The sequence below is a fragment of the Canis lupus genome, chromosome 2 (assembly GCF_003254725.2).
Source record: "Canis lupus dingo isolate Sandy chromosome 2, ASM325472v2, whole genome shotgun sequence".
Classification (NCBI taxonomy): Eukaryota; Metazoa; Chordata; class Mammalia; order Carnivora; family Canidae; genus Canis; species Canis lupus.
The window spans coordinates 2605449-2629889 of NC_064244.1; the positions used below are offsets into that span (position 1 = coordinate 2605449).

General features: G+C 34.9%; 1 protein-coding gene across 33 annotated transcripts in view; it reads left to right on the forward strand.

Annotated features, from left to right (window-relative positions):
• PARD3 (par-3 family cell polarity regulator) overlaps positions 1–24441 on the forward strand; it is a 651639-nt gene that overhangs the window by 341456 nt on the left and 285742 nt on the right. For all 33 annotated transcript variants that reach the window (XM_049099647.1, XM_025478491.3, XM_025478472.3 and 30 more), the window contains one exon: positions 23127–23215. In XM_049099647.1, the coding sequence (XP_048955604.1) occupies positions 23127–23215 (89 nt within the window). The remainder of the gene's footprint in view (positions 1–23126; positions 23216–24441) is intronic.

A 24441-nucleotide genomic window follows, 5' to 3' on the forward strand; every position in this document is an offset into this window, starting at 1 on the left:
TCTTCCCCTTCATGGTGTGACTAGTCTTTTAGCTAGAAATTAAACTGTACATTTACAAAAAAGAGCATTCATTTGAAAAACATGAGTATTTACCACTAAATTTTGGTTTCCTGCCAGTCTATTCTACATTTGGAAGTATGATACTAAATTTTCCCTTGTTTTTGTTTAGTTAAATATTTCTGTAGTTTTGATTATAAGCATTGGTGCTTAGTATGAACTAAAACAATCCACTCCAGCTCTCAGATACTTTGTAATGTCTGAGGTCAAAAGAGGATTAAGTATCATCATACCTGTGATGAAGTAACAGGTAGGTGAAAGGCGTTACATGAACATTTCACTGGATGTGTCATCTGGCCAGGTGTTCAGGTACTCTTCCCCAAAACACTGGGACTGCTTTGGATAAATGGTACTCACTTTGAGTCTTGAAAGAGTATAGCAGAAACCTGGTAGAACAAGGTTATGGAAACAGAAAATCGAGGTAAGTTTTGTTGGTCAGTAACTGTGTTGAGGATTTAGTGTTCCTTTCTAGACACTAGTTGGATATTAGAATTTGTCTAGATTGTGAAAGTATGCAAATATATAATCAGAGAAGACAATATTTGTCATGAAGAAAAGGGATTGAGTCTGTTACATTGATTTAGAATACAAGTTTCTTTAACCATTGAAGTTATTGATTTGGGAAGAGAGGAGGATAAGAAATAATATCCTAAACCCAGGCTGTTGCAGTAGAGGTAGAATAAATCTGATAGATACTAGGAGAAAGAATAATTTGGTCTTGGTAATAATCAAGATGTGATTTCCTATGACTGAGACATTAAAAGTGGCTTGTCACAATTTTTGGAGAACAAAGGGACATGCACTAGATTTCTAGGAGTTTGATGAATAAATGGGAAGTGCAAAACATGGATTGCTAAGAGAAACAGGAGGGATGTGTTTTGTTTTGTTTCGAAATGAGAGGAGGGGGATTGTTGCCTAGTTGCCTGGTGATAAGAAGAAGCCATTGCTCTTTTGATAAGGCTGTTTGCTCAAAATGTAGAGTTAAAGAGAATCTTGATTACCTTACGTTAATAAGCCAGATTTCATCATGTTTCATATTTGATTAGTTCCTTCTGGATTCTTTCAAAGACCCTTCTGGTTTCTACTGACTTAAATGGTTTTGTGTTACTGGAATATATCTTGTTGTCTATTTCTTCCAACAGATATGCTAGAAGGATATTAAATAACATTGGGCTTGATTCTTAAGGTATCTTGTCTATTATTTTAACAGGGATCTCCCTGTTCATGCTAAGAACTTTTTAGTGTGTGTTTGTTAGAAAATATGATATGACTTAACGATTTTTTTTTACCTTGTGCATGCATTGCTCTATATGTAATGAGATGATAGAACTATTTATCATCAAATTTTCACTTTTTCATCTATTGTTTTTCTACTATTAAGTAACACTAATGTATAAAGCATTATATTTTATGTATATGACACTTGAAAATATAGAAATATACAAGCTTCAAAATAGAATTTATGGTGAGCTGTGGTGAGTTCTTTTTGCTAGACTAACATTGCTTCAGGACCTCCTAAAAAAAGATAAAAATTGTACCAGTTTCATGGTTACTTTTCAATTTCCCACGTGATTATAAATTTACCAGGTTGTTAATATTTGAACTATAGTAATAATTCTGTGAATTTAAAAAAATCCTCGTGATTTTAAGGTAGTATGGAAAAATCTCAGTAATTGTTACATAAGTTAACATCTTGATACTCCAGTTTCCAGTTCTCATAGAAACAATTTCAATAATAAAAACATAGGCTGGCTTTCTTTTTTTTAAAACCTGAAAGAGGGCAGCCCTGGTGGCGCAGCAGTTTAGCTCTGCCTGCAGCCTGGGGTGTGATCCTAGAGACCTGGGATTGAGTCCCACATCAGGCTTCCTGTATGGAGCCTGCTTCTCCTTCTGCCTGTGTCTCTGCTCCTCTGTCTCTATGAATAAATAAAATCTTAAAAAAAAAAAACCCTGAAAGAGAGAAGAGAGTGTATACTAGGATAATTTTTGGTTAATAATAATTATAAGATCTACAAAATTGTGAATTTTACTCTGTTAAATTTTTTTTTTAAATAAGAGGTTGTTTATTTTTGTTGAGATGTAATTGACATATAACACTGTGTAAGTTTAAGAAGTACAAAATATTAATATGAAACATTTGTATTTTGCAGTATAATTACCACCATAGTGTTAATTTAATACCTCTTCCATGTCACATAATTAATCATTTCTTTTTTGTAGTGGGAACAATTAAGATCTAATTTCTTAGCAATTTTGAGGTATGGAATATAGTGGTATTGACTCTGATCAATAGCCAAGATGTGGAAAAAAAACCTAAATATCCATCACTGGATGAATGGATAAACAAGATGTGTGTGTATGTGTGTGCGTGCACATACACTGGAATATTATTAAGCCATAGAAAATAAGGACATCTTTCCATATGTGGCATCATGTTTGGACCTTGAGGGCATTATGCTAAGTGAAACAAATCCAGCCAAGAAAGACAAGTATCATATGATCACACTTACGTGTGGAATCTAAAACAAAATAAAAAACCAAACTGCTAGTTACGAGGACGAGTGATGGTTGCCAGAAGCAGGGGGTTGGAGGTTGGGCAAAACGAGTGAAGGTGTCAAAATGTACATATATCCAGTTTATAAAGTAAATAAACCTGGAAATGCAATGTACTGTGTGGTGACTGTAATTAATGATACTGTATAGTATACTTGAAAGTTGCTAAGAGTAGATCTTAGAAGTTCTCATGGAAAAAATATCTGTAACTATGTGTTATGATGGATGTTAACTAGACTTATTGTGGTGGTCATTGCACAATATATACAAATACTGAATCATTATGTTGTGCTCCTGAAACTAATATAATGCTATATGTCTGCCATATCTCATCTGAAAAAAGATGGATACCAGATTTTCAGCTGTATATGATTCATAGAAATCAATAATATAGAGAACTAGTAAGTACCAGTTCAGTTTAAACTTTACTCTGGGATCACTTAGAAAAGATAAATTGTGTTTTGTATTTTAAGATTATAGATTGAAGAGTAACAAAATGTGTGTTCAATGTCAACATTGTTCTAACTTGTTTTTGAGTGTCACCATTTGAATCAACAAGGCTGGATGGTGGGAAGTTAATACTACATTAAATGTTATAAATACCCATTTTAAATGACCAGTTATAATCTAATATCTTCTTTCTGTGAATGAGCACATGTGATGTGTCTTGATTTAATTCCATAAGAATTATTGTACATGTATCATAGGTGACTGACTGTGCTAGACACTGACTATCTCCTGTTCAAAGAGAAGTTTCATGTTCTCAGTCATGTAAATTGCCGTGATGCTATGTAAGAAAAAGTAACAAGAGCATGTATGCAGATGCAGACACATAGATGAGGCCCACTGAGTTGTGGGCTCATAATCACAAGCCTTTGGATCATTCGTTTTATTCTCTTGATGATCACACACTCTTGTTTTGCCCATCTGTCTTGCACATGTGACCTGGTTGTTGAAACTTTGAGTGCTGTTGATCAGAATACTTCACTTAATAAAATAAGTAGGAATAATAATTCCTCTTCACTTTAGTGTGTTGGCTTAATTAAGCCTTTTTATTAAAATTTAATAAATTAAAAAATTATTTGTTTTCAAAGAAAACCATATAACTATAAATAGATGTTCACCTTCATTAGGAATCATGGGAATGCATATTAGGATTTTGATTTTTTTTTTGGCTATAGTTTAGCAAATATTAAAAATACTTGTCTTATTGGGGCACCTTAATGGCATGGTTGGTCAAGTGTCAGATGGTGATCTTAGAGTCGTGAGATCCACCCGTACCTTGGGCTTCATGTTCAGTGGGGTGTCTGCTTAAGTTTCTCTCTCCCTCCCCCTCTGTCCCCATCCACTGTGCATTCTCTCTCTCTCAAATAAATAAATTAAAAAATAATTGTCTTATCAAGTATTCACAATGATGTGGCCCCATAGATGCACTCATGTACTAAAGACTGAAATGTAATTGATGAAGCCTTTTTCAAAGTGAATTTGGCAATATCTGCCTTTGATCTCAAAGTTTTACTACTGGGAATATAACCTACAGAAATGTTTGCACATGGATAAGTATGCTATTGTTATAGTCGTAAAATACTAGAAACAAGCTATTGTCCATTAAAGGAATAGTGGCTGTATTAATTATATTTGTACTATAGAATACTCTAGAGCCATTGAAATAAGTGAGTAAAAATATCTGTGTAGATATTGGAAGATTTCTAAGACATGCTTTTCACACGAAGTGAAAAGTTTCACAGAGGGGCAGCCCCGGTAGCTCAGTGGTTTAGCGCTGCCTTCAGCCCAGGGCCAGATCCTGGAGACCCGGGATCGAGTCCCACTCAGGCTCCCTGCAGGGAGCCTGCTTCTCCCTCTGCCTGTGTCTATGCCTCTCTCTCTCTCTCTCTCTCTCTGTCTCTCATGAATAAATAAATAAAATCTTAAAAAAAAAAGTTTTACATAGTATATATTTTATTTTTCATGGACCTACTATGTAAATAAAAAGGAAGTAAAAGGGATTCTTTTTTCCAAATTGCAACCATGATTAATTCTAAAGAAGCAACTTGGAATAGAATTATAGGGGTGAAATGGGATTTCCGTATTTTATTCTCTGTGTACTTTAGCACTAGTTTAATCTTTTATTAGATGACTTAATGATGGAAACACTCTTTATAACCTTAAAAAATTTTGCTAAAGTGATACATATACTCCAGAGCCGAGGTGGGTTGATAACCTTTGCTTTTAATAATGTTTCTTTGCATTACTTCTCTCCCATTCTTCCCTCAGCATCCAATATATTCTTTAAAATTGACTTGATTAACTTAAAATTAATCATTTAATATTTAAGAATTTTTTATATTTATTTTTATAAATGTGTTGTCTTTTATTAAAAAGTTTAATGCACTCTTGGATAGGTGCATTTTTCAGAAAATCGAGCATAAACATCCTTGTGTCAAGTGCTGTGATTTGAAGTAGTAACTCAATAAAGACTAGTAAATTAAAGATTTTTAAAACAGATTAGTTTTCTGAGGAACAGTAGTGATAGATTTTAAACGAACCTTTAAGTTATTTGATCCCATTTATGAACAGAAGATTAAGTCTGGTAGAATAACAGTTATTTCAAATTCCCATTTAGAATCTGGGTAGCATCTAAAATAAAGCACATATAATAAGCACCATCCATGGTACTTAACTGTCTTGAAGAGTTTTAAAAACTTATTAAATCTCAAAGTTCATTATCTAGATGTCTAGCATGTAGAATAGTTTTTTTTTTCAGATTCAGTACATCCAAATATTTGAAAATCTACAATTAATAAATAGATTATTTTTATGGACATAAGGAAAACTTTATGCTTTTAGTAAACAAAAGTTATATATTGTCTTGCTACTTTTCACATATTCTGAAATCCACATCTTATCCTTTCTAGGTTGGTCACTGGTCATTTCTCCATGTGGAAAGTTTTATAAAATCACATTGTAATCTGTTGAACCAAGGGTATTTTATTTGTACCATCCTGAAAAGTACCTGTGGAATCTCTAGTCCTAAATTTCTCGTCTTTTACAATTTAAACTTAATTTCTCTCTGTTTTTCTTTTGTAAGATATCGGAAAAGCTAAAGAAAATAGAGTTGGTAATTGAAAGCCATTAACACATATGCTCTTCTCCGTTCCTTATAAAAATTTCTCCAGTTGCAAAATAAATTGACAATTGGATTTTGTTTTCTATTTTTGAAAATAATTTATTACCTTCAAGTCACCTTTAAGGATATCTTGGCAGCATACTCTCAATAGTTTTAAAATGAAACCTATATGAGAGGGAAGACAAATGTTAGTAATTACTGAATTTAGATGTAAGGTGTATTGTGTTGAACATACTTACTCAGTTTTCTGTAGGTTTGAAATTTTCCAAAATAACATTTCTTAGTAAAAAGAAAATTGTATATAATCCAGGTTCTTAACATTTTCTTTAAAACAGCAAAGTGAATTTATTCTTACCTGCATATGGTCATTTCAGCTCATGAAGTAAAAAAAACTTCACAGTCCCCAATTATGATCTCTATTTAAGAAATAGAAGGTCACAGAACTCAGGGCAGTTTCATCTGCAGCTGCTTCTCTGTGTTTATGTCTCACCTTCCACATTCTGTCTCCAACACTCTGTAATACCTACAGAGTTCTGTTTTGTCTTTTTAAAATCATGCTGCTCTGGGTTGTTATTATTAGTGATCCAGTGCCTTCCAGGAGTGCCAAGCTTCAAGTGTAGAACACTGGAGTGTGGAACAGATTTAGATGTTGAGAGCATAAAGATGCCCAAGGAAAACCTGACTGTGGTTTCCTGCCTTAATGAGTTACTGCGTATGCTCACTGGAAGAACTTCTCTTTGGTACAGGCTGCTTTCTTCTCACCTGGCCTCATTTTGTTCCAGAAGCTCTTACCGTTCATTATTTGTGCTGTTCTCTGCAGCTTCTTTCCCAGGCCTCTTTATGAATGTGTAAAGAGGCAGGGGAATGGCACTGATCTCCTGGCCTCCTTCGGTGGTGCATCTCCTCCACCCATGTTTGCTCAGAGCAGAGCTCATGGTGAAATGACAAGAGCTGGGTGATTGTGAATGCTCTGCTCCTTCCCTGGTGGTGAGAGCCTCGCAGGCAGGTGAGAGCTTCACCAAGCAAACTCCATTTTGCATTTCCACCTTGTTGTGCTGGCAATGTGTGTGTTTGTGGTGCTGGTAATACGTGTGCATGTATATTCTTTACAGGTACCTACCTGCTCTGCTCTCAAGATGCTCTCCTTCAATTACGATAGATTTATATATGCACACTTGATTTAGTGGATTGGTAGCTGTTGACAGCCCATGGGTTACATAACCAGTCTGAGCTGCAGTTTTCTAGTTGGAGAACAGGAGCAGCATCAATGTGTAGTTCCTGGCATGTTCATGATGGTGTTTGATGTTACTGCCATTCTCAGTAAATATTTTATCTCTTTCGACCTGTCTTTATCCTGTGAGGTAATTGTTCTGTATTAAGTATTTTCAGTGTTTAATTAAAATATCTGCAAGATAAAATAAAATGCTTTGTTCAGAATATATGCACTTAACAGGTGCAGTTATTAAACACTAAAAAGAAATGTTATGCTCGAGGCCCTCACATTTAGGTAGGTGCCTTGCTGAAGGGGATTGTTGGGGTAAAATGCAGCCTGTGCTCTGCACCTCAGCTTCATGAACCTTCCAAGGGGACTCCTTTCTCTAGTCTCATCAAGGTGCCAGTGGTGACCAGAGGCACTACAGTGTCTAACCCCTTTCTCACTGGACTTTTATGCAAGTCATGTTTGAGTTTAGAAAAGAATGGTCCTTTACTGTTAGAGTGGTTTGCTGCTGTTGTAAATTCATTGGTTGATAGTAATTCATTTGTTGGTTCAGGTAAGATTTAAACATCTGATATATGAATATCCCTGTTAGGATGTAAAACAAAATGAAGCAATAATCTGGCCGAGTATGATTAAGTGTCAAAAGGAGTGTTGATACTTTATATTATTGATTTTTAAAAAGAGATTTTATTTATTTATTTGAGAGAGAGGGAGAGAGAGCGAGCAAGATTTGAGAGAGGGAACATGAGCAGAGGGAGAAGCAGGCTAGGCTCCTCACTGAGCAGGGAGCCCAATGTGGGCACCATCCCAGGATGCAGGGACCATGACCTGAAGGCAAATGTTTAACTGACTGAGCCATCTAGGTGCCCTTATTATTGATTTTCTTTATTAGTCTAGAGAGACTACTTTGGTAATCACTTCCATCACCTCCTTCCTACCTGTTGTCTTCCCAGCTGTGTTCAGTGACACTGTCAGTAGCTTCCAGTGTGTGGGTGGGGTAGCGTATTTGTATCACAGGTGTTGGCAAATGCTTCAAATTAGATCTTTTTTTTTTTTTTTTTTTCTTTGAGAGCCAGTTGTTAGACATTTATCACTGTATTCCTGGTTCTATCACATCTTCACTTGCAGGAAACTTTTGGTCATCCCTCCAAGTCAGTGCTTAGGCAGTCTCTTATTGCTTTGATTTTTGTCTTTAACCTGAGTGGTCAAATTTCTATTATCCCAAATGGATTTCCGCATGTATTTGTATGACTGATTTTGCCAGCCTACCTGCTCCTTCCTCCTTGAGCTCCAGGGAGAATAACTAGAAGGATTATTAGGTTTTGTCAGGTTACAATTTCCCAGTGCTTTCCATGGTGGCATTGCTTTGATAGAAACCTCAGGATTGGGCACCTGGGTGGCTCAGTAGGTTAAGCATCTGCTTTCAGGGCTCAGGTCCTGATCCTAGGGTCCTGGGATCTAGCCCAGCAGGCTTCCTGTGAAGTGGAGAGCCTGCTTCTCCCTCTTCTTCTGCCCCTCCTCCTGCTTGTGCTCTGGCTCTCACTCACTCTCTTCCTCAAATAAATAAAATCGTTAAAAAGAAAAAAAAAAAACCCTTAAATTTGTCTGAGATTGTGATTTAAAACTGACCCTTTTAAACTTTCCTATTGGAGAAGCAAGGCAGGGCTGGGTGCTCTTTGGGGTGTTTTATTAATGGTGCCATAGAATTTTAAGTACATTCAGAACACCCATGCACCATAACAAGACTCTCCTTAGGTCTCTGGAGTACACTATATATGCTCTTATTTTAAAAATATGATTTATATCTTGATGGTATTTCTTTCAAGTGTCAGAAGAAATGAGATTTGTAAGTGCACGTCTCTGAGTCAAAGATGGTTGATTCAACTACTTTGACCTTGGCAGCATTATTCCTTGTGTTAAAATTTTTCTCGTAGTTTAATGATTCTTTTAAGAAGTTAGAATTGTATTAATATCTGACTTCCTATCCTAAAGAATATTTATAGGCCCCCCATAAGTCTCTTGCAATTAGATTTTTAAAAGAAGTTTCATATGTAAAGGTGTTTTTCACATTGATAGAGAACAGAGACAAAGGAGTGTGGCCAATGAGTGTGTTTCCATTTTATGTCCAAGAGATGGCCAGAGCCTGAGAAATACAACCTGCTGGTACAGATCCCTGAATCAGGGATGAAGAGAGAAGGAAGAATCAGGATGAAAGAGCTATGAGACTTATTTTAGAAATTGCCTAATGACAGATTCAGGGTTTTGAATAGGAAATAGTATTTGGTATTCAAAAGATTTCTCAAATAAGGGAAAAAAGGTAGCTCTGGCCCTTGAAAAGCTAATCTGAATAACAAAGGCTGAGCTGACTTTACAGGAAAAGTCTGAAAGGCTTTTGAATGTACTTCCCTCTTTGTCTTTATTTGAAGATCCTGCTGCATTGTTCAAGCACATAAACATGTCTCCCCTCCAGAGTCATTAAGTGGAGAGATGTTGTGGCTTTTGAAAAATATACTTACCGTTGAATGTTTTAAAATTTTAGTCTGTTATTAGTTACAAAATCTATTTTCTACTAATGAAAACTGATCAACTTTTTTCAAGAGGGACAATTTCTATTGCTAGCTGTCCAAGTCACCCTAGTCTATTATTTGCAGAACAGATAAGCAGACAACTTGATCCTCTTTTACTGGAATATTTCCGGACAGTTTCTGTCCTTGATTATGCCCTAAATAAATATTTCAAACCTTTTATTTTTGTAACTGAAAGTAACTAGTATCTGTTGTGTTTTATATTTTTAATTGTCCTATATATATCTATCATTTATTCAATCATTTTATGCTAAAAATTGTAATGAGTTTTTTTTTTTTTTCTGAGAAGGCATCTCTTTCTGGTAAATATTGATAAGACAGTCTTTCATATAAAATGAGCTGAAGTTTTTTAGGCCATTTGCAAATCATGAATTCTGGATTTAATTATATCCCAAGGGAACGACCTGAGGAAACCAAAAGTACTGACATAATTGGATCAAATTGTGTAATCAAAAGCAAATGATATGGTTATTAAATCTAATGAAATAATCTCCCAGCATTTAATTCTTTTCTCTGATTCAAGAAATTTTAATAATAAGTAAATGTGTTGAAATGGACATTCTAGGCACACACTCCTAAATAGATCTTTCCTCTAGACTGTTTTTGGTTGAAAGTATTTCTAAAAGTTACACCTTAAAGCAGAGAAATTGATATCTTTTGGGACATGGGTGAAAGGAAAGGTGACAGGAAATGAAGTATGGGCCCTTATTAGAGGCAGAAGGAGAGCAGTGAAAGGAGAAAATTGTTTTTATAAAATACTGTTCTTTCATATTGATGGGGGAACACAGGGCTAGCTGAGGACAAGGTACTAGCCCAGGGCAGCACATTGACAAATCCTTGAAACAGGCAGAGGGACCTTCCTGTATGACTCAACAGCCTCAATGTTCATACTTTGCTAAGGGAGAAAGGCAATCTAAGCCCTGACTCCCAGGATCCTATACGTCTACTTTAACATATAAAATTTCTTTAGACGTTTCCTTTATCTCTAAACCCCCAAGATACATGTTGGCAATCATCCTACAAGCACATGGCCCACCGATACACATCTGAAGGGTCTCATGATTCAGGTTTTATTGGATGGTAATAAGTAAACTTTTCCCAACAATAGCTAGCTGCTCAAGGTCCTGGAAACCTTGCTTCCAAAAGTCTTTAGAGAGTAGTTATCCTCAAAACCCTCCCAACTCCTAGTTATATAATCAGCTATACCTCACAGGCCTGGGGCAGCAGCTCTTCCTGCCCATGAGTCCTGTTCCCATGTTTTAATAAAACCACCATTTTGCACTAAAGACATCTCAAGAATTTTTTTTTTTTTTTTTTGGTTGTTGGCTCCGAACTTCATCCCACCAAATCTCACCTATATTCTAATACTTCATCAATATCACCACCCTCATTTCACATAAAATGAACATGAACCACAAATTGGTAATCTATATGACATCTAAAGGAGTACTATTACTAGTCTATAAAGATTTTGTTAAAATTCTTGGAAAAGATAAGCTCCTGATAAATAAATGATTGGAATGAATAGAAAATGTACTGAGAATATATGTGACCATTTCACAAACGTGATATATTCAGTCTCACTAGTAACATTGAATTCAAACTGGAATGACAAGGCTTCTTTTTGATGATTAAGGGGCGAGTCTGTGTGTGTGTGTGTGTGTGTGTGTGTGTGTGTGTGTGTCTCATGGCAGCCAGTCAACTGAGAAGGGTCTAAAATTTTATCCTGTTTACAAGCTAACTAATTAGCCTACTGTAAATGCATCAGTGGTGATGGAGGACATGAGACCCCTGTGTCAGAAATGAAAGATTTTATTACTGTCAGGACAACTAGCAGCATGTGCATCAGCATATTTGGTTCAGGTCCTCTTATCCCTAGACCCAATGGAAGTGTCACCAGTGGCCCAGGTATAAGGCCTGCACTTTCATTGGGTTATATTGTAGAAGAAGTTGTGGTACCTCCCGTGGGAGGGAGATATTACCTATGTTCTCAAGACTTGCAAATATTCAGGAGTCAAATGGAGAATTGTTTTCCAGTACAGACAATAAAAGTTGTGAGATGGACAGTTTAATATCAGTCGGTTAGAAATATCAATTGATTCGGTCCTCTCAGAAAATAAGTGAACACTAAGCTTTTTAAAATGATGTCAAAAAAAATAAAAATAAAATAAAATGATGATGTCATTTGAAACATTCTATTTTACACTCCTTTCAAAGAACATAATCTTAAGTGTTGAAGTGTTTTTATTTAGAAATCGTAATTATTGGAGTTGAAAAGTATCCTATGATGAATGAATTGATGGAATATTAAATCATTTAAAAATGTTTTCTGTACAATTTAAAATAAAATACTTCAATTAAAACATGTATATTTTATTACTATTCCTGTGTAAGGAAAGAAAATCTGTATGACTTGAAAACTCTAGAAGGAAATACCAAATATAAGGTGGAAAAGATAAGACTCATTTTGTATTAGTGCATTGTTTTCTTGGAGAGAATGACATACTTTAATCATTATAGCCAAACTTTTGTGTAAGATAGAAGACAGACCTATTTTTAAAACCAAATGATATTTTATAAATCAAAATTTAGTTTTACTTCAGTACGAGGAGGTCTCAAACATCCACTTAGTACTTAATCATTGTAAGGCAGTGTTCCAAGTATTTGACATTAGTTATCTCCTATGGCTCTTAGAGAAGCTGAGTAGACAGTAGTCTTCTAGTCTATAAATGCATAAACTGAGGCACAGAAGTTACATAATTTGTTAGAGTCCTGCCAAATCCATGTTTTTAGCCACCAGGCTAAAGTGCTATACCAAATATAACACATGTTCAGTACTTCAGTGTCTTCTTTAATATCTTAATTTTTGTTTGGCATTTGTATCACATTCTGGATATTAGAGACAATGTGGCAATGCATAGCTTAATTAGTTTTATTAACGTCAGTCTCTGATGTTATTATAAACTGTTGAACCATCTAAAATTGAGCATTCAAACTAATCATCATTGTTATGTACCTTTTGTCAAACATGCACTCAGTTTCATTTTGTTTGAAAATACATTCTCTCAATCCCCAGGAAATCTACCAACTAGTTTCTGCTTCATTGAATTCAACTAGAAAATTGAGCGAAGGCATTTTTTTTAAGCTACTTACTTTATCCAAGCCATTTACTGGTTTTAAGTAAGTTAATGACTACATTTCACTTGTGAAATTATAATATTGCACTGGGAAGTAATAAACCAGTACACATTCTAATATATGTTTACATGAGTCGATTTTGTTATAGGACTCGTGTCACTCTTCACTTGCTTATTAGCAATTTCAAATAATGAGGTATAGAGCTTTGGTGACTACAATATGTTTTTTTAATCCCTTCAAAATCAATAACGGTGAAGTATGTATTTATCATCTAGGAAAATAGGGTAAAAAAGATGTATCTTGGTTGCTTTTGAAAGCCCTCTTAGGTGTGTGGACCATAGAGCCCAATGATGAATTTGCCGTGGTGTGACTTCTTCACTCATCTCCCATTTTTCCTTTGCTTCCTTTTAATTGAAATTACTTCTGGTTATCTGACTTATTATATGTGATCTCTTAAGAAGTCTTTTTCTCATCCTAATCTTTTCTCCCATTCGGAATACTACATCAAAAACTTGATTTTTAAAAGATCTCTGCTTGATTTCTAAGACTGCTTAAGTATGGTGACATTCCCAAAACCAATGAATATAATCATCTTTGTACTCTATAGTGTTGTTTTATTTTTAAGTCTTTGATTCTTTGCAAAGTCACTTTTCAGAGACATTATAATGTAGTGATATTATGTAATAAAAAGGAATTTATGAAAATATTGTAAGGTTTAAAAAATCAATAAGAATAGCCTTTATTGTAGGAAAATCTTATGCTCATGGTAAAAATGGCTTAATGTTATAAAGACACAATAAAAATCACTTGTAATCTTGCCACCCAAATATAACCACTGGTAAAATCTTCTAATGAAGATTTCATTCTTTCTGTGTTTCTCCTAAAATGACACCCCTTACTCCATTTTGATAGTAATTCTCACTCTGTATGAAAGTTAATTTATTATATGTTTAGAATTTAATTTTTTTTACAACAAATATTTTACTATATTTTATCTTCTCACAGATTCTGACCCTGACAGTAACTAGTTGGCTAGGATCACATGCATTACTTAGTAGCTTTGGTCACTCTTCCTTGAGTAAAGAGGAGTGAAAAAACATGGCAAAACTCAAGAACCATAGGCCTTTGATGCTGTTTTCAAAATCCCAGCTCAGCCACTGCAGGGAAAGGTGAAATCTTTTCTAGATAATTTCCTTGTAATAAGACTTCCTACTTTATTGTGAGGATTAAATGAAAGAGTATATGCAGTTTGTGTTGTGTTTTAGATGTTTGGTAAAATTGGTCCTTTCTCTTTTCTCTAAAAATTTTGTTTTTATATGTAAGGTGCTTTGCATGTAGTGATATCTGCGAGTCCATCACAGCTTTCAAGACAGATGAAGTTATTTTCTTTATTCTGGTTAGGAATATAGGGCAATGATGATATGAATAAGGACATGGCTGAGGCAGGTCTCATGCCCAGCTCAGTTACTCATTGTACCTCTGCACATGTTGGGTGTGCCCAGTACATTTCTAGAAATAATCTCATGTACAGTGTTTAGTAAACCTTATTAACAAATATTTTGCATGTCAACAACACAGCTCTGTTATCCAAACTGTGCTGTGCACAGATTACTGGGAACTTGTCATGTGGCTATGTTGCTCATTTATGTTTGGAAAAAAGTTTAAACATAATTCATTAAACACCTCATGTATTTTGAGGCACTTGGGTGGCTTAGTTGGTTAAGTGGCTGACTCTTGATTTTGACTGAGGTCATGATCTCAGGCCCCCTTGGGGGCTCTGTGCTCACACCAAGTCTGCTTGAGATCCTCTCCCTCCTCCTGCTTCCCCTTTCTCTGCTCACATGGTTATGCACTGTCTCGTTCTCTAAAATAAAGTAAATAAATCTTTAAAATAAAACCCTGGGATGCCTGGGTGGCTCAGTGATTGAGCGTCTGCCTTTGGCTCAGGGACTGATCCCCGATTCCTGGGATCGAGTTTCTGCATTGGGCTCCTTTCATGGACCCTGCTTCTCCTCCCTCTGCCTGTGTCTCTGCCTCTCTTTCGGTGTCTCTCATGAATAAATAAATCTTTAAAAAAAAATCCCATATGTTTTGCTTATTAAAATATGCTTAACTATTATGTTGAGGATTAAATTGAGGTTCTATCAGAGACTAAACAGAGACTAAAGAAGTAGATTCTTTACTAAATGGCACATTTAGTCCCTCAAAATATATTACCAATTATTATTTTAATTATTTGTTATACATTATAAAATTTTAAGTTTCTTGCCTCTTTAAGAAATGATTTGCATGGTGTCTGGGTGGCTCAGTCAGTTAAGCGTCTGCCTTTGGCTCAGGTCATGATCCTGGGTCCTGGAATCGAGCCACACATCTGGCTCCTTGCTCAGCTGAGAGCCTGCTTCTCCCTCTGCCTCTGCTGCTGCTCCTCCAGCTGTGCTTTTTCTGAAATAAATCTTAAAAAACTAAGTGATTTGTAGTAATCACTAGCAAGAAATATTTTTCGATTTTTTGTTTATTAATTTAAATAAAAGTTTTATTTTAAAACTTAAAAACTATTTAAAAGTTTATTTTAAAATTATTTTAGTTCCTATCAAATATTAATTTTGAAACCATTTTTAAGCCAAGGAGAAGTTGGTTTTTTTTTTAACAAAAATAGTTCTGTATTATTTTTAAAACTATATTTTAATATACCACTGAGTAAAATATGTCTTTCTTTACTTACCCAGTTATTACTTCCTTCACCCCCAAAATAAAACATTTTAAAGTGTCACCTCAATAAGGATTAGAATATTATTAGAAAGGTGAGATGGTCAGATTACAAAATCCATAAATTTCAACAATCCATAAATTAGAGTAGTTTTTCAGAACTGTTTGGGAGAAAACAAATGGGTGTTATTCTGGTAAGTAAGCCCCATATGAAACCAGATTGATTAGGCTGATTAAAATCCTAACACCTAATTGGTGGCTGCCTGGCCATTAGTGTGTGATGGGGGGACTATAAGTAGTACAGAGGCACTTCCTGCAAAGCAAGTGGCTTCAGTATTACTGAAGTGATACACACTTTGAGTGGTCTTCTGGTTGGCATAAATAATGCTAGGAGTGAGGCACATGATGCCAGGTCAGATGCTGGGATTAGTTATTGAATTCAGTGATTCTTAGTAAGGATTAATATGTAAGGCTTCTTCCATGTGTCATGGGAGCACAGTAAAAAGTGGAAAAATGACATGAAGGGAGAGAGCCCAGTATATGATTGGATATTGGACCAGATGTCCTCTCATACGATTCCTCTATGCCCTGAAATTGTAATAATCTATGAGAAACAGACTTAACATTTTGGAACTTAATTTTGAGATTCTACTCTGCATGTAACAGGTGCAAAGATACATACTTTTTGTTGTTCTCTGTAGTGAGATCACTTTCATAAATCAGCACCATCTGTTCTTCTTTTAAAGACTCTTCTCTTGCCTTGGGCTGTGTGGAGTCATGTTGTGTACGTTCCAAAACAGGAAATGTTTCATATCTGTGGTAAATGAAAATTTCATGGACTGTGTTAAATACTAGGCTTGCCATTCCATTTGATCAGTATTAGGTTGAGATGAGAATGGAATCCTGTTAAAGAGATAAAGCTCACAATTGATATTCAATATCACAAGTACTGAATAATTCCTAATATAAGCCACAATTACTTGGTTTTGAGCTCTGGGTTGTATGGTGTACAGTTTATATTACAAAGAACTGCACTGCATTTAAAGGTATAACAGTTATTAATTTCCCTCTACATGACAAGAAAATATTTTTATTTTCATAGGTCTTATTATCTAGTATTGTCTATCCTTACAGGATTTGAATTAGTTTTTTTTCATAAATGTTTTTGCTCAAGTGGAATATAATGATCATGAAATAAAATTATATTATACATTTCCTGATATTATTTGTTTAGAAGGTTGTTGTAGATTTATCATCTTAGTTGAGAAGTCCCCCTCCCATAGATGTTTTCAATTGTTTTCCGCATGTGATGGGAAATTACTTTTCCCTGGTGATTTGACCAATTAATCAAGTTGTGGCAACCTTAACACAAGAGCCTTCTGGAATCGTATTTGTGATGCTTAGGGAATGTGGAAAGAGCTTCCCCTTGGAATTATTGTTCTCCAAATGTGATCCCCCCAAAAGTGATTTAATTCATGCTGTGAACATCCAAATAAATATTTTTGGGGGGCATGCTGTAGCTCATTAGTAGTTAACATGCCTCTCATTAAGTTTGGAAAGTCTTGGTGACAATCTAAAAAGTATGAAAAAGACTGTTTACTTAAGCATTTTTTGTAGCAATATAATTGAACCCATTAAATTATTTTATTGTTAAGATTAATAAAAACACTTGAAAAATATTGTAAATTTGTTTAACAAGATACCACCAGAACTTTCATTTCCTTTTATGTTTCCTAAACATAAAGATCAAAGATAGGTATGCAGGAAATGTAAGGAGGCAAAGTAACTTTAGTTTTTTATAAAATGTTTCAAAATGATAAATTATATCTTAAAATTGTAGGCATTTCTTTTCAAGTAATATCTATTCACAGCATTTAATTCCTTGGAACTTAGAGTTTAAATATAGACATACAGATGGTTGGTTTCTAGATAAAGTTTTATTGTGTTCCTGTAAAGCAGAAAGTGTGCTTTTCATTTCCTTGCTTTATAAGCAAACCAGTTACAAATTTGTCCTCATATTTTGTATGCTGATTGATGAAGGCAGCATTCAGTTTTTAAGTGTTTTAATTACAGATCCTTTCCTTCTTTGCAGTAACATCTACATATGTTTTGGGGTGTTTACATTTTTTAAAATCTGTGACTATGGAGAAGATACTTAGTACTCAAAAAGGAAAACATACAACTGGATAATTTTTGAAGTTAAAAGGAGAATTAGGTGGTCTAGCCAAATTTAGTTTTCTTAAATACATGTGAATGCCCATGATTTCAGAATGTATCATCCCTTAGTTCTGTAAGGGCTTTTTTAAGTTGAGGGTAGCCTTGATATTACTCATATTATGGAGGAGAATAAGATAATTATTTTTTCCCAGAAGCAGAGAACAAATAAATTCATGTATCTTTATCCTCACTTGTCTAATATACATTTCTAATCCGATCTAAAACTCATCCTCCACACCCAAGCTTATCAAATATTAATTTTTTCCTATTCTTTTCTCTCCTTTGACTAGAACTCTTCTATCTTTTTAAAAACTTGCTTAAATCAATGTAGTATGGTAGGCACAGGGTTCACAAAATCATTCCCTTCTTTTGCACGAGAACTTTGGCTATTTTTTTGGCTTTTTCTGAAAACCTGATAAAGGCTTCCATCCGTTATCTTTGGTGAAAGTGATCTCTAGTAAATTGCATATGGATGGACTAAAAAAACTGTAAATATATGACAAGCAGCTCTGCCTACAATGTTGTTTTGGGGTACCTACTTCTGTGAGGCTTTGTAGCCAGGGATGCCCTTGCAACCTGCTGATGTGAGTCCTTTTCTGCACCTGAGCTGCCAGCTGGGGGATGCACACAATGTGGACTGCTTTTCTCAAAGATGAAAGCAGGATGCTACCTTGCTGGCAAGTTGGACTTCCTGCCATAGGGTCCTTCGGGCATCTCAAATATGTCATCAGAATAAAAATATATAAATAACACTAGAAGGTTTTTAATGAAAAAACAAGCACTCTGTGTTCTGCTCCTCATGCTTCTCCCAGTCCCTCTCTCCAGAGGACTATTTATATAGACATTGTGGTATTTACTTCCATGTTCCTAAATAAAATTTTATGTTGTTCTTTCCTGGTTACCAGTTATTGACATCTGTTGACTTGCCACAATGGAAGATGAAGGTTTTTCCCTTTTATGCCACTTTTACTTTTCATGTTCTCATTTCCTCGCTATTACATCATGAGTCTACATGAAATCAGTAGCCTGTGTCACATTATATAGCAGTTTATGGCTCACTGCATAACCAAGTAGGTACTCTGATTAAATATTCTTTCCTACACATTTTCCTTTGTTGTTCCTGGAGTCAACTGCTTTGACCTTTTAAAAATCTATTTTGTTTTATCTGTGTACTTCGGAAACCTACCCCCGACCCCGCCCCACATTCTCTAACAGGTCTGTCAAAATATTTCCCAAGTATTCAAAAATATCAGACCAATTATTAATCTCTTTTTTCTCAGGGAGATTGACTTTCCAGACTTCTCTTCTTGCTCTAATCTGACTTGGCTTCTGCTTCTCTGGGCTATCTTTTCACCTTGTTTTGGGACTTTACTTCGGTTCCATCCATTGCATAATTGAATTTCTTGGGTTTTGCTGGATTCCATCCAAAAATTCTTTATACGAAAGGGTCCATGGGAAGTAAAGAGTTTGCCCATCTGAAAAATGTTTTCAACTTCCGTACTTGATTTTTGTTTGGTTGGTTTGTTGAACATAGAATTCTCCACTGAGGGGCACATGGGTGGCTCAGTGGTTGAGTATCTGCCTTTGGCTCAGGGCATGATCCTGTGGTTCTGGGATTGAGTCCCACCCACATCGGGCTCCCCACAGGGGGCCTGCTTCTTCCTCTGCCTGTGTCTTTCTTATGAATGAATAAATAAAACTTAAAAAAAAAAAAGAATTCTCCACTGAAAAATTTGTTTTAATATAGAAGGTATGACTCTTTTACCTAGTAGAATTTAATATTACTTGAAGAAGGCATTGTCATGATAGAGCATTTTGTGGCTAATAGTTTTAGTTTGCTGGGAGTCATACAAATGCTACCATTTGGCAATGCTTACATTAAACTCTGCTTTGGGGAGACAGTTCTCCTTTCCTCTCTCCCATTTGTGTATGTCTTGAGAGCAGAGGCCTTTATCCTGGACAGTCCTGCAAGGATGTATGTGCAGCAAAGAGCCTTGGAAGGCAGATCCAGGGTCTCCCTCATAGCACCGGACAGACAAGCTGCTGTCTGTGTAAGATATTTGGGTTCCCACGCTCAGGTTTATTATTCTGTGTGCACCACTGTTCCCTGGTTTTCTCCACATCACTTTGTGAGAATTTTCACTGGAGAGAAGTGTCTAAAAAGATGATACTCTGGCGATTACTGTAATAAGCTGTCCTTTGTCTCTGACCCAGGGTTCTTATTTTTTCCACTAGCATTCATGCCACTATGCAGGCTAAGTTAGGAACTTTCAAGTGGGATCAAATCATAGATTTTTCACAATTCTTGACATCTGTTTTTCTTCTGAAAATTTCCTCAACCAGTAACCCATAGTGTTGTGTTTTGTCCTCGTGCCATTTATTTGGTTATACCCAATATTGTTGTTTACATTTTTTAATGTGTTTTCTCATTTCAACGACATTTTATGATGAAGATACTTTGTATATAGCAAAATGCAACATGAATCAAGGTTTGTGAATGTTTTTAAAATGTTGATTTTGTAATTTAATTGAGGATGTAATATGTTTACTATTAAGTTGTCTTGTAAGGCCCAAAGTATGAATGGATGAATATATACTCTTAAAATATAATTGTGTAACATTCCCTTAAATTGTTTATTTGAGGTGTGTTTTATATGTCATCTATCATTTATTTGTCTTTTCAGTACCAGCTGACATTTGGTGGGCAGTTACTGTGTATTAGGCACCACATTATGCTTGTTATATGGATTACATTATCCCTTTTAGTAGTTCTAGAAATATGTTTTTATTGCTTGTATTTTACAGAAGGGATAGAAATATAGAAGGGGTATATAACTTGCTAAGGATATAAAATTGGCAAATAGTAGACTTAGCACTCATACTCAGGTCTGTTTAATTCTTGAACCCAGGTTGCCCTATAAAATGCTATAAAATGGAGAGAAGGGCAAAGATAAAAAAGTATATTGTCTCACCTGGAAGTTTTTAACCTTGTGTAGTTTAATATTTTAGGCCTTTAATATTGATTTGACATAAATAAAAGCCAAGTTTCATTTTCTATGTCTGTAATGGAATTCAGTAACTGTTCAGTCACAGCTTTTTAAAAGTACAAAACAACAAAATAAAGCAACGTAGGAGCTGATTTTTACACATCCAGAATTTGGGAAATTTCAAGTTGTGGTTCCCAGAGCAATTGCAGGTCAGCCCAGGCGGTCAGTGTTGTGATCTAAACTCAACACCATATAGAGCTGCATGAAATAATATTCTGCATGCTCTTGGGGGCCAGATAATGGCCACTGTGGGGACAATGAATGTGTAAATTATCAGTTACTGTTTTATCACTGTAGTTTGGGGCCTTTCATTTATGTGGCTGTGTCATAGTAGAACTTAGGTGTTTCTACATCATGGTGGCATTTCACTGATGCTTAAATTATTAATGAATCCTGAAATGAAATGTTTTTAATTGGAAAGATTATTTTGATGTTTTCCATCTGATTTATAAATGATCACTTTGCTCTTCTCCCTACCCCTACTGCCAATGGAAAAACCATAATTTTAGGAGTTCTTGTTTACATCTAAAGCTTGGTTTTTAGGTTTTAAGATGCTGGTTAACCTTTGAAATGTATTGTGTGCTTGTGCTTAAAAGAGATAGATGACTGAGAAGTGCATAGTAGAGCCTCTTAAAACATAGGATCATCAATCTTCAAGTACCTTGGCTTAATGCAGTGCACCACCATTGAGGACACATGGAACCTATCTACAACTCATAGAAAAACTTGGTGCATTCACTTTCTTATTTACTCAGATACTCAGAGGAAATGTCAAGTGGGTATTATTGACTGCTCTGTGTTGCCTTAATATTTCTCGAAGAATTTAAAATATTATTTAACACCGTGTTGAACCTACGACGTTTATCATTTTGTTGATTGATGTCTTTGCTGATGGCATATAAATTCCTACTATGACTCTTTCAAATACGTAATTAAAAATATAAAATTTTTCTTTAATAGTAGATTCCTATATAGGTGGTTTAATAAATTCACATAGAAAATCCCTGTTACCAAATTTATATAGTGGAAAGGATGGACCTAACAAATTATAAGTTATACATATAAACTTCTAAGAAATAGATTAAATAAATTTTATTTATGTGTATTTGGAAACTTATTACCCCACAGATTTCTAGGGATGATTATGTTATTATTAGCAAAATATATAGAGTATCTATTGGATACCAGACACTGGATCCAAGATGAAGCACGCTAAGCCTCTTAGCAACTATGATTGGAGGTTTCAAGGCTTTTCTAAATATTCTAATTTGGTTCCTAAGACTTTTGATATCAGTCAGTTATGTTTATCATTTTCCCAATTATCCTGAAAAGCCAACTTAACTGTGAACTCTTTAATGAAAAGACAGTGGCCAAGGTCATAAAATAAGGCATATTCTTAAGTGGCATTTCATTCATTCATTCATTCATTTATTTATTTTATTTTTTTATTTTTTCATTTCACTTATTTTTGCGCTATCACATTTATTCCGCATGTAACTTTTGTAGTGGCAGCATACTTACCAGTTTCTACAACATGTTGGAATATAATTTTTACAAAATAATACCTTCTTAAAAGGAGGAGTACAAAAGTGGGGGTTGATTATTTTGCTGTTTGTGCCTCTCCCTATGCTTGGTACTTCATAATGGAAGTAAACAGAAGTGGTTCTTTATGGTGAAGATCTTAATGTCTTCATAGATACCTCTAAATAACCAGTTAACTGACTTAGGGTGACTTGATGTGAAATTGCAGAGGATGAAGGATTTGAGTCTAGGACGATACTTACTGCATGCTCATTTTGAGCAGCTGATGTAGTAGGAACTGAGGAACTTTGAAGATTTTGGTAGTTGTTAAGGTTTTTAATGCTCTCAACTATTTGGATTAGTAAAAATTTTAAACATATTACCCATTACCTGTACATTTACTTAGCGTAACATTGTAGTAATGTGTGATTATTCCTGAAAACATACACCAAAAAGTGAAATAAAAATGATAAGAAAGTTCACCTAAGTAGAAGCACTTTCCTTTTTGCAGTGGTGTCTTGTCCACCTCCTTGGATATGCTAACTCAGGGGGCTGTTGCTTTAAAATACAGCTTGTCATAGAGATATACCTGTCTGGGGCAGCCCTGGTGGCTCAGCGGTTTAGTGCCGCCTTCGGCCCAGGTTGGGATCCTGGAGACCCTGGATCGAGTCCCACATCAAGCTCCCTGCATGGAGCCTGCTTCTCCCTCTGCCTGTGTCTCTGCCTCTCTCTCTTTCTCTCTATGTCTCTCATGAATAAAATAAATTAAAAGAAAAAAAAAAGAGATATACCTGTCTGATCATTAAAGGTGATTGTCCCTAGAGAAAGGACCTAGGTAACACCTATGATGTAAACCATCAAAATACCTATTAAATTCCCATTTTATCTAATTTCCTTTCACATTATGGAAGTAAACCTAACAGAGTATACTTTTCTTTGTGATGTGTGTCTCTTAGGATGAGGATGGGACAGAAGACAACAGTCGTGTTGAACCTGTTGGACATGCTGACACTGGTTTGGAGAACATATCCAGCTTTTCTCTAGAGTAAGTTACTGATGGTTTTGTTGTTGTTGTTGTTGTTGTTGTTGTTACTGGTGGTTTTAACTAAATTTGCAATATAGCATCACTGATATCAGCAAGTATTCCAAAAGCATATGGCATGCGGAATGTTTGTGCTTAAAAACATGCCTTGCATTGATTTGTTTTCCAAAGAGCATCTTTCATCTATTGAGTTAATTACCTAATGTAAGAAATATAGCATGGAAATCACATGTCCTGAGTTTCATGCCTTGGCAAATACTATTGAATTATAATACAAAATAGTATTTGATTGAAAATGTTTGTTGTGTTAAGAGCAGTGTAACTGTTTTCAAATTGCTTTGTATGTCAGTGTTTTGGTCATTGTTTGTTCTTCAACTTCGCTAAATTTAAAAAATGTGTAGATAGGTGTTACTTGAAAAACCAGTTAGAATTATCTAAGCATTAGTCATTTGAATATATATTTTTTCGATTTGAAGAAATTGAATCTCTCAAGATATTTGTTGAAAAATTAGAGTCATAGGTTAGGTATAACCTTAACTTTAGATATAACTTAACCATAACTTTAGATATAAAAGGACAGAGAAAACATTACTATCTTATCACAACATTACAGTTATCTTAAGTATTGCCACATTTAAGTGGATGGTGTTCTCAGGACTTCTTCCCATGGTAGTTTAGACCAGGGAAGCAGTTATTCTGAAATTTTGTATGACTTTGGGTGAAAGTTGAGGAGGCCTAGATAATTAGCATTTAAACTCTTAATTCTGTCTTTTCTTGGTCTTCCAAAGGAAGGCTCTTAGAACTTTCTCAGTGAGATTAAACAGGGTCTAGAATCAGTTATGTTTAGAAAGACAGCAACCAGCACTCTCTATTACATTTAAGAAGTACTTGCTATGTCCTAGTTCTTTTTAGAAAGAGTGTAGAATAAATAAAATAATTTATTAAAGTTACCATATTATTTTCAGTTGACAAACTAATCATTAGATATTCAAATGATATGTAATAGTGTCTAAAATAAGATGTGAAATCCTATGAAATTATAAAAAGTCAATTCATTTAATTATTACTACTTCAGTTAATATTTTGGCAGTATTGCAGAATTTTAAATTTTTTCCTAGTTTCTGTGATTAAATCTATGCACATATTCTTAATTTTGTTTTGATTTGTTTGATATCACTATATTTAATTTTCTTTTAGTCTTTGAATTATATAACCAGGACATTAATAGT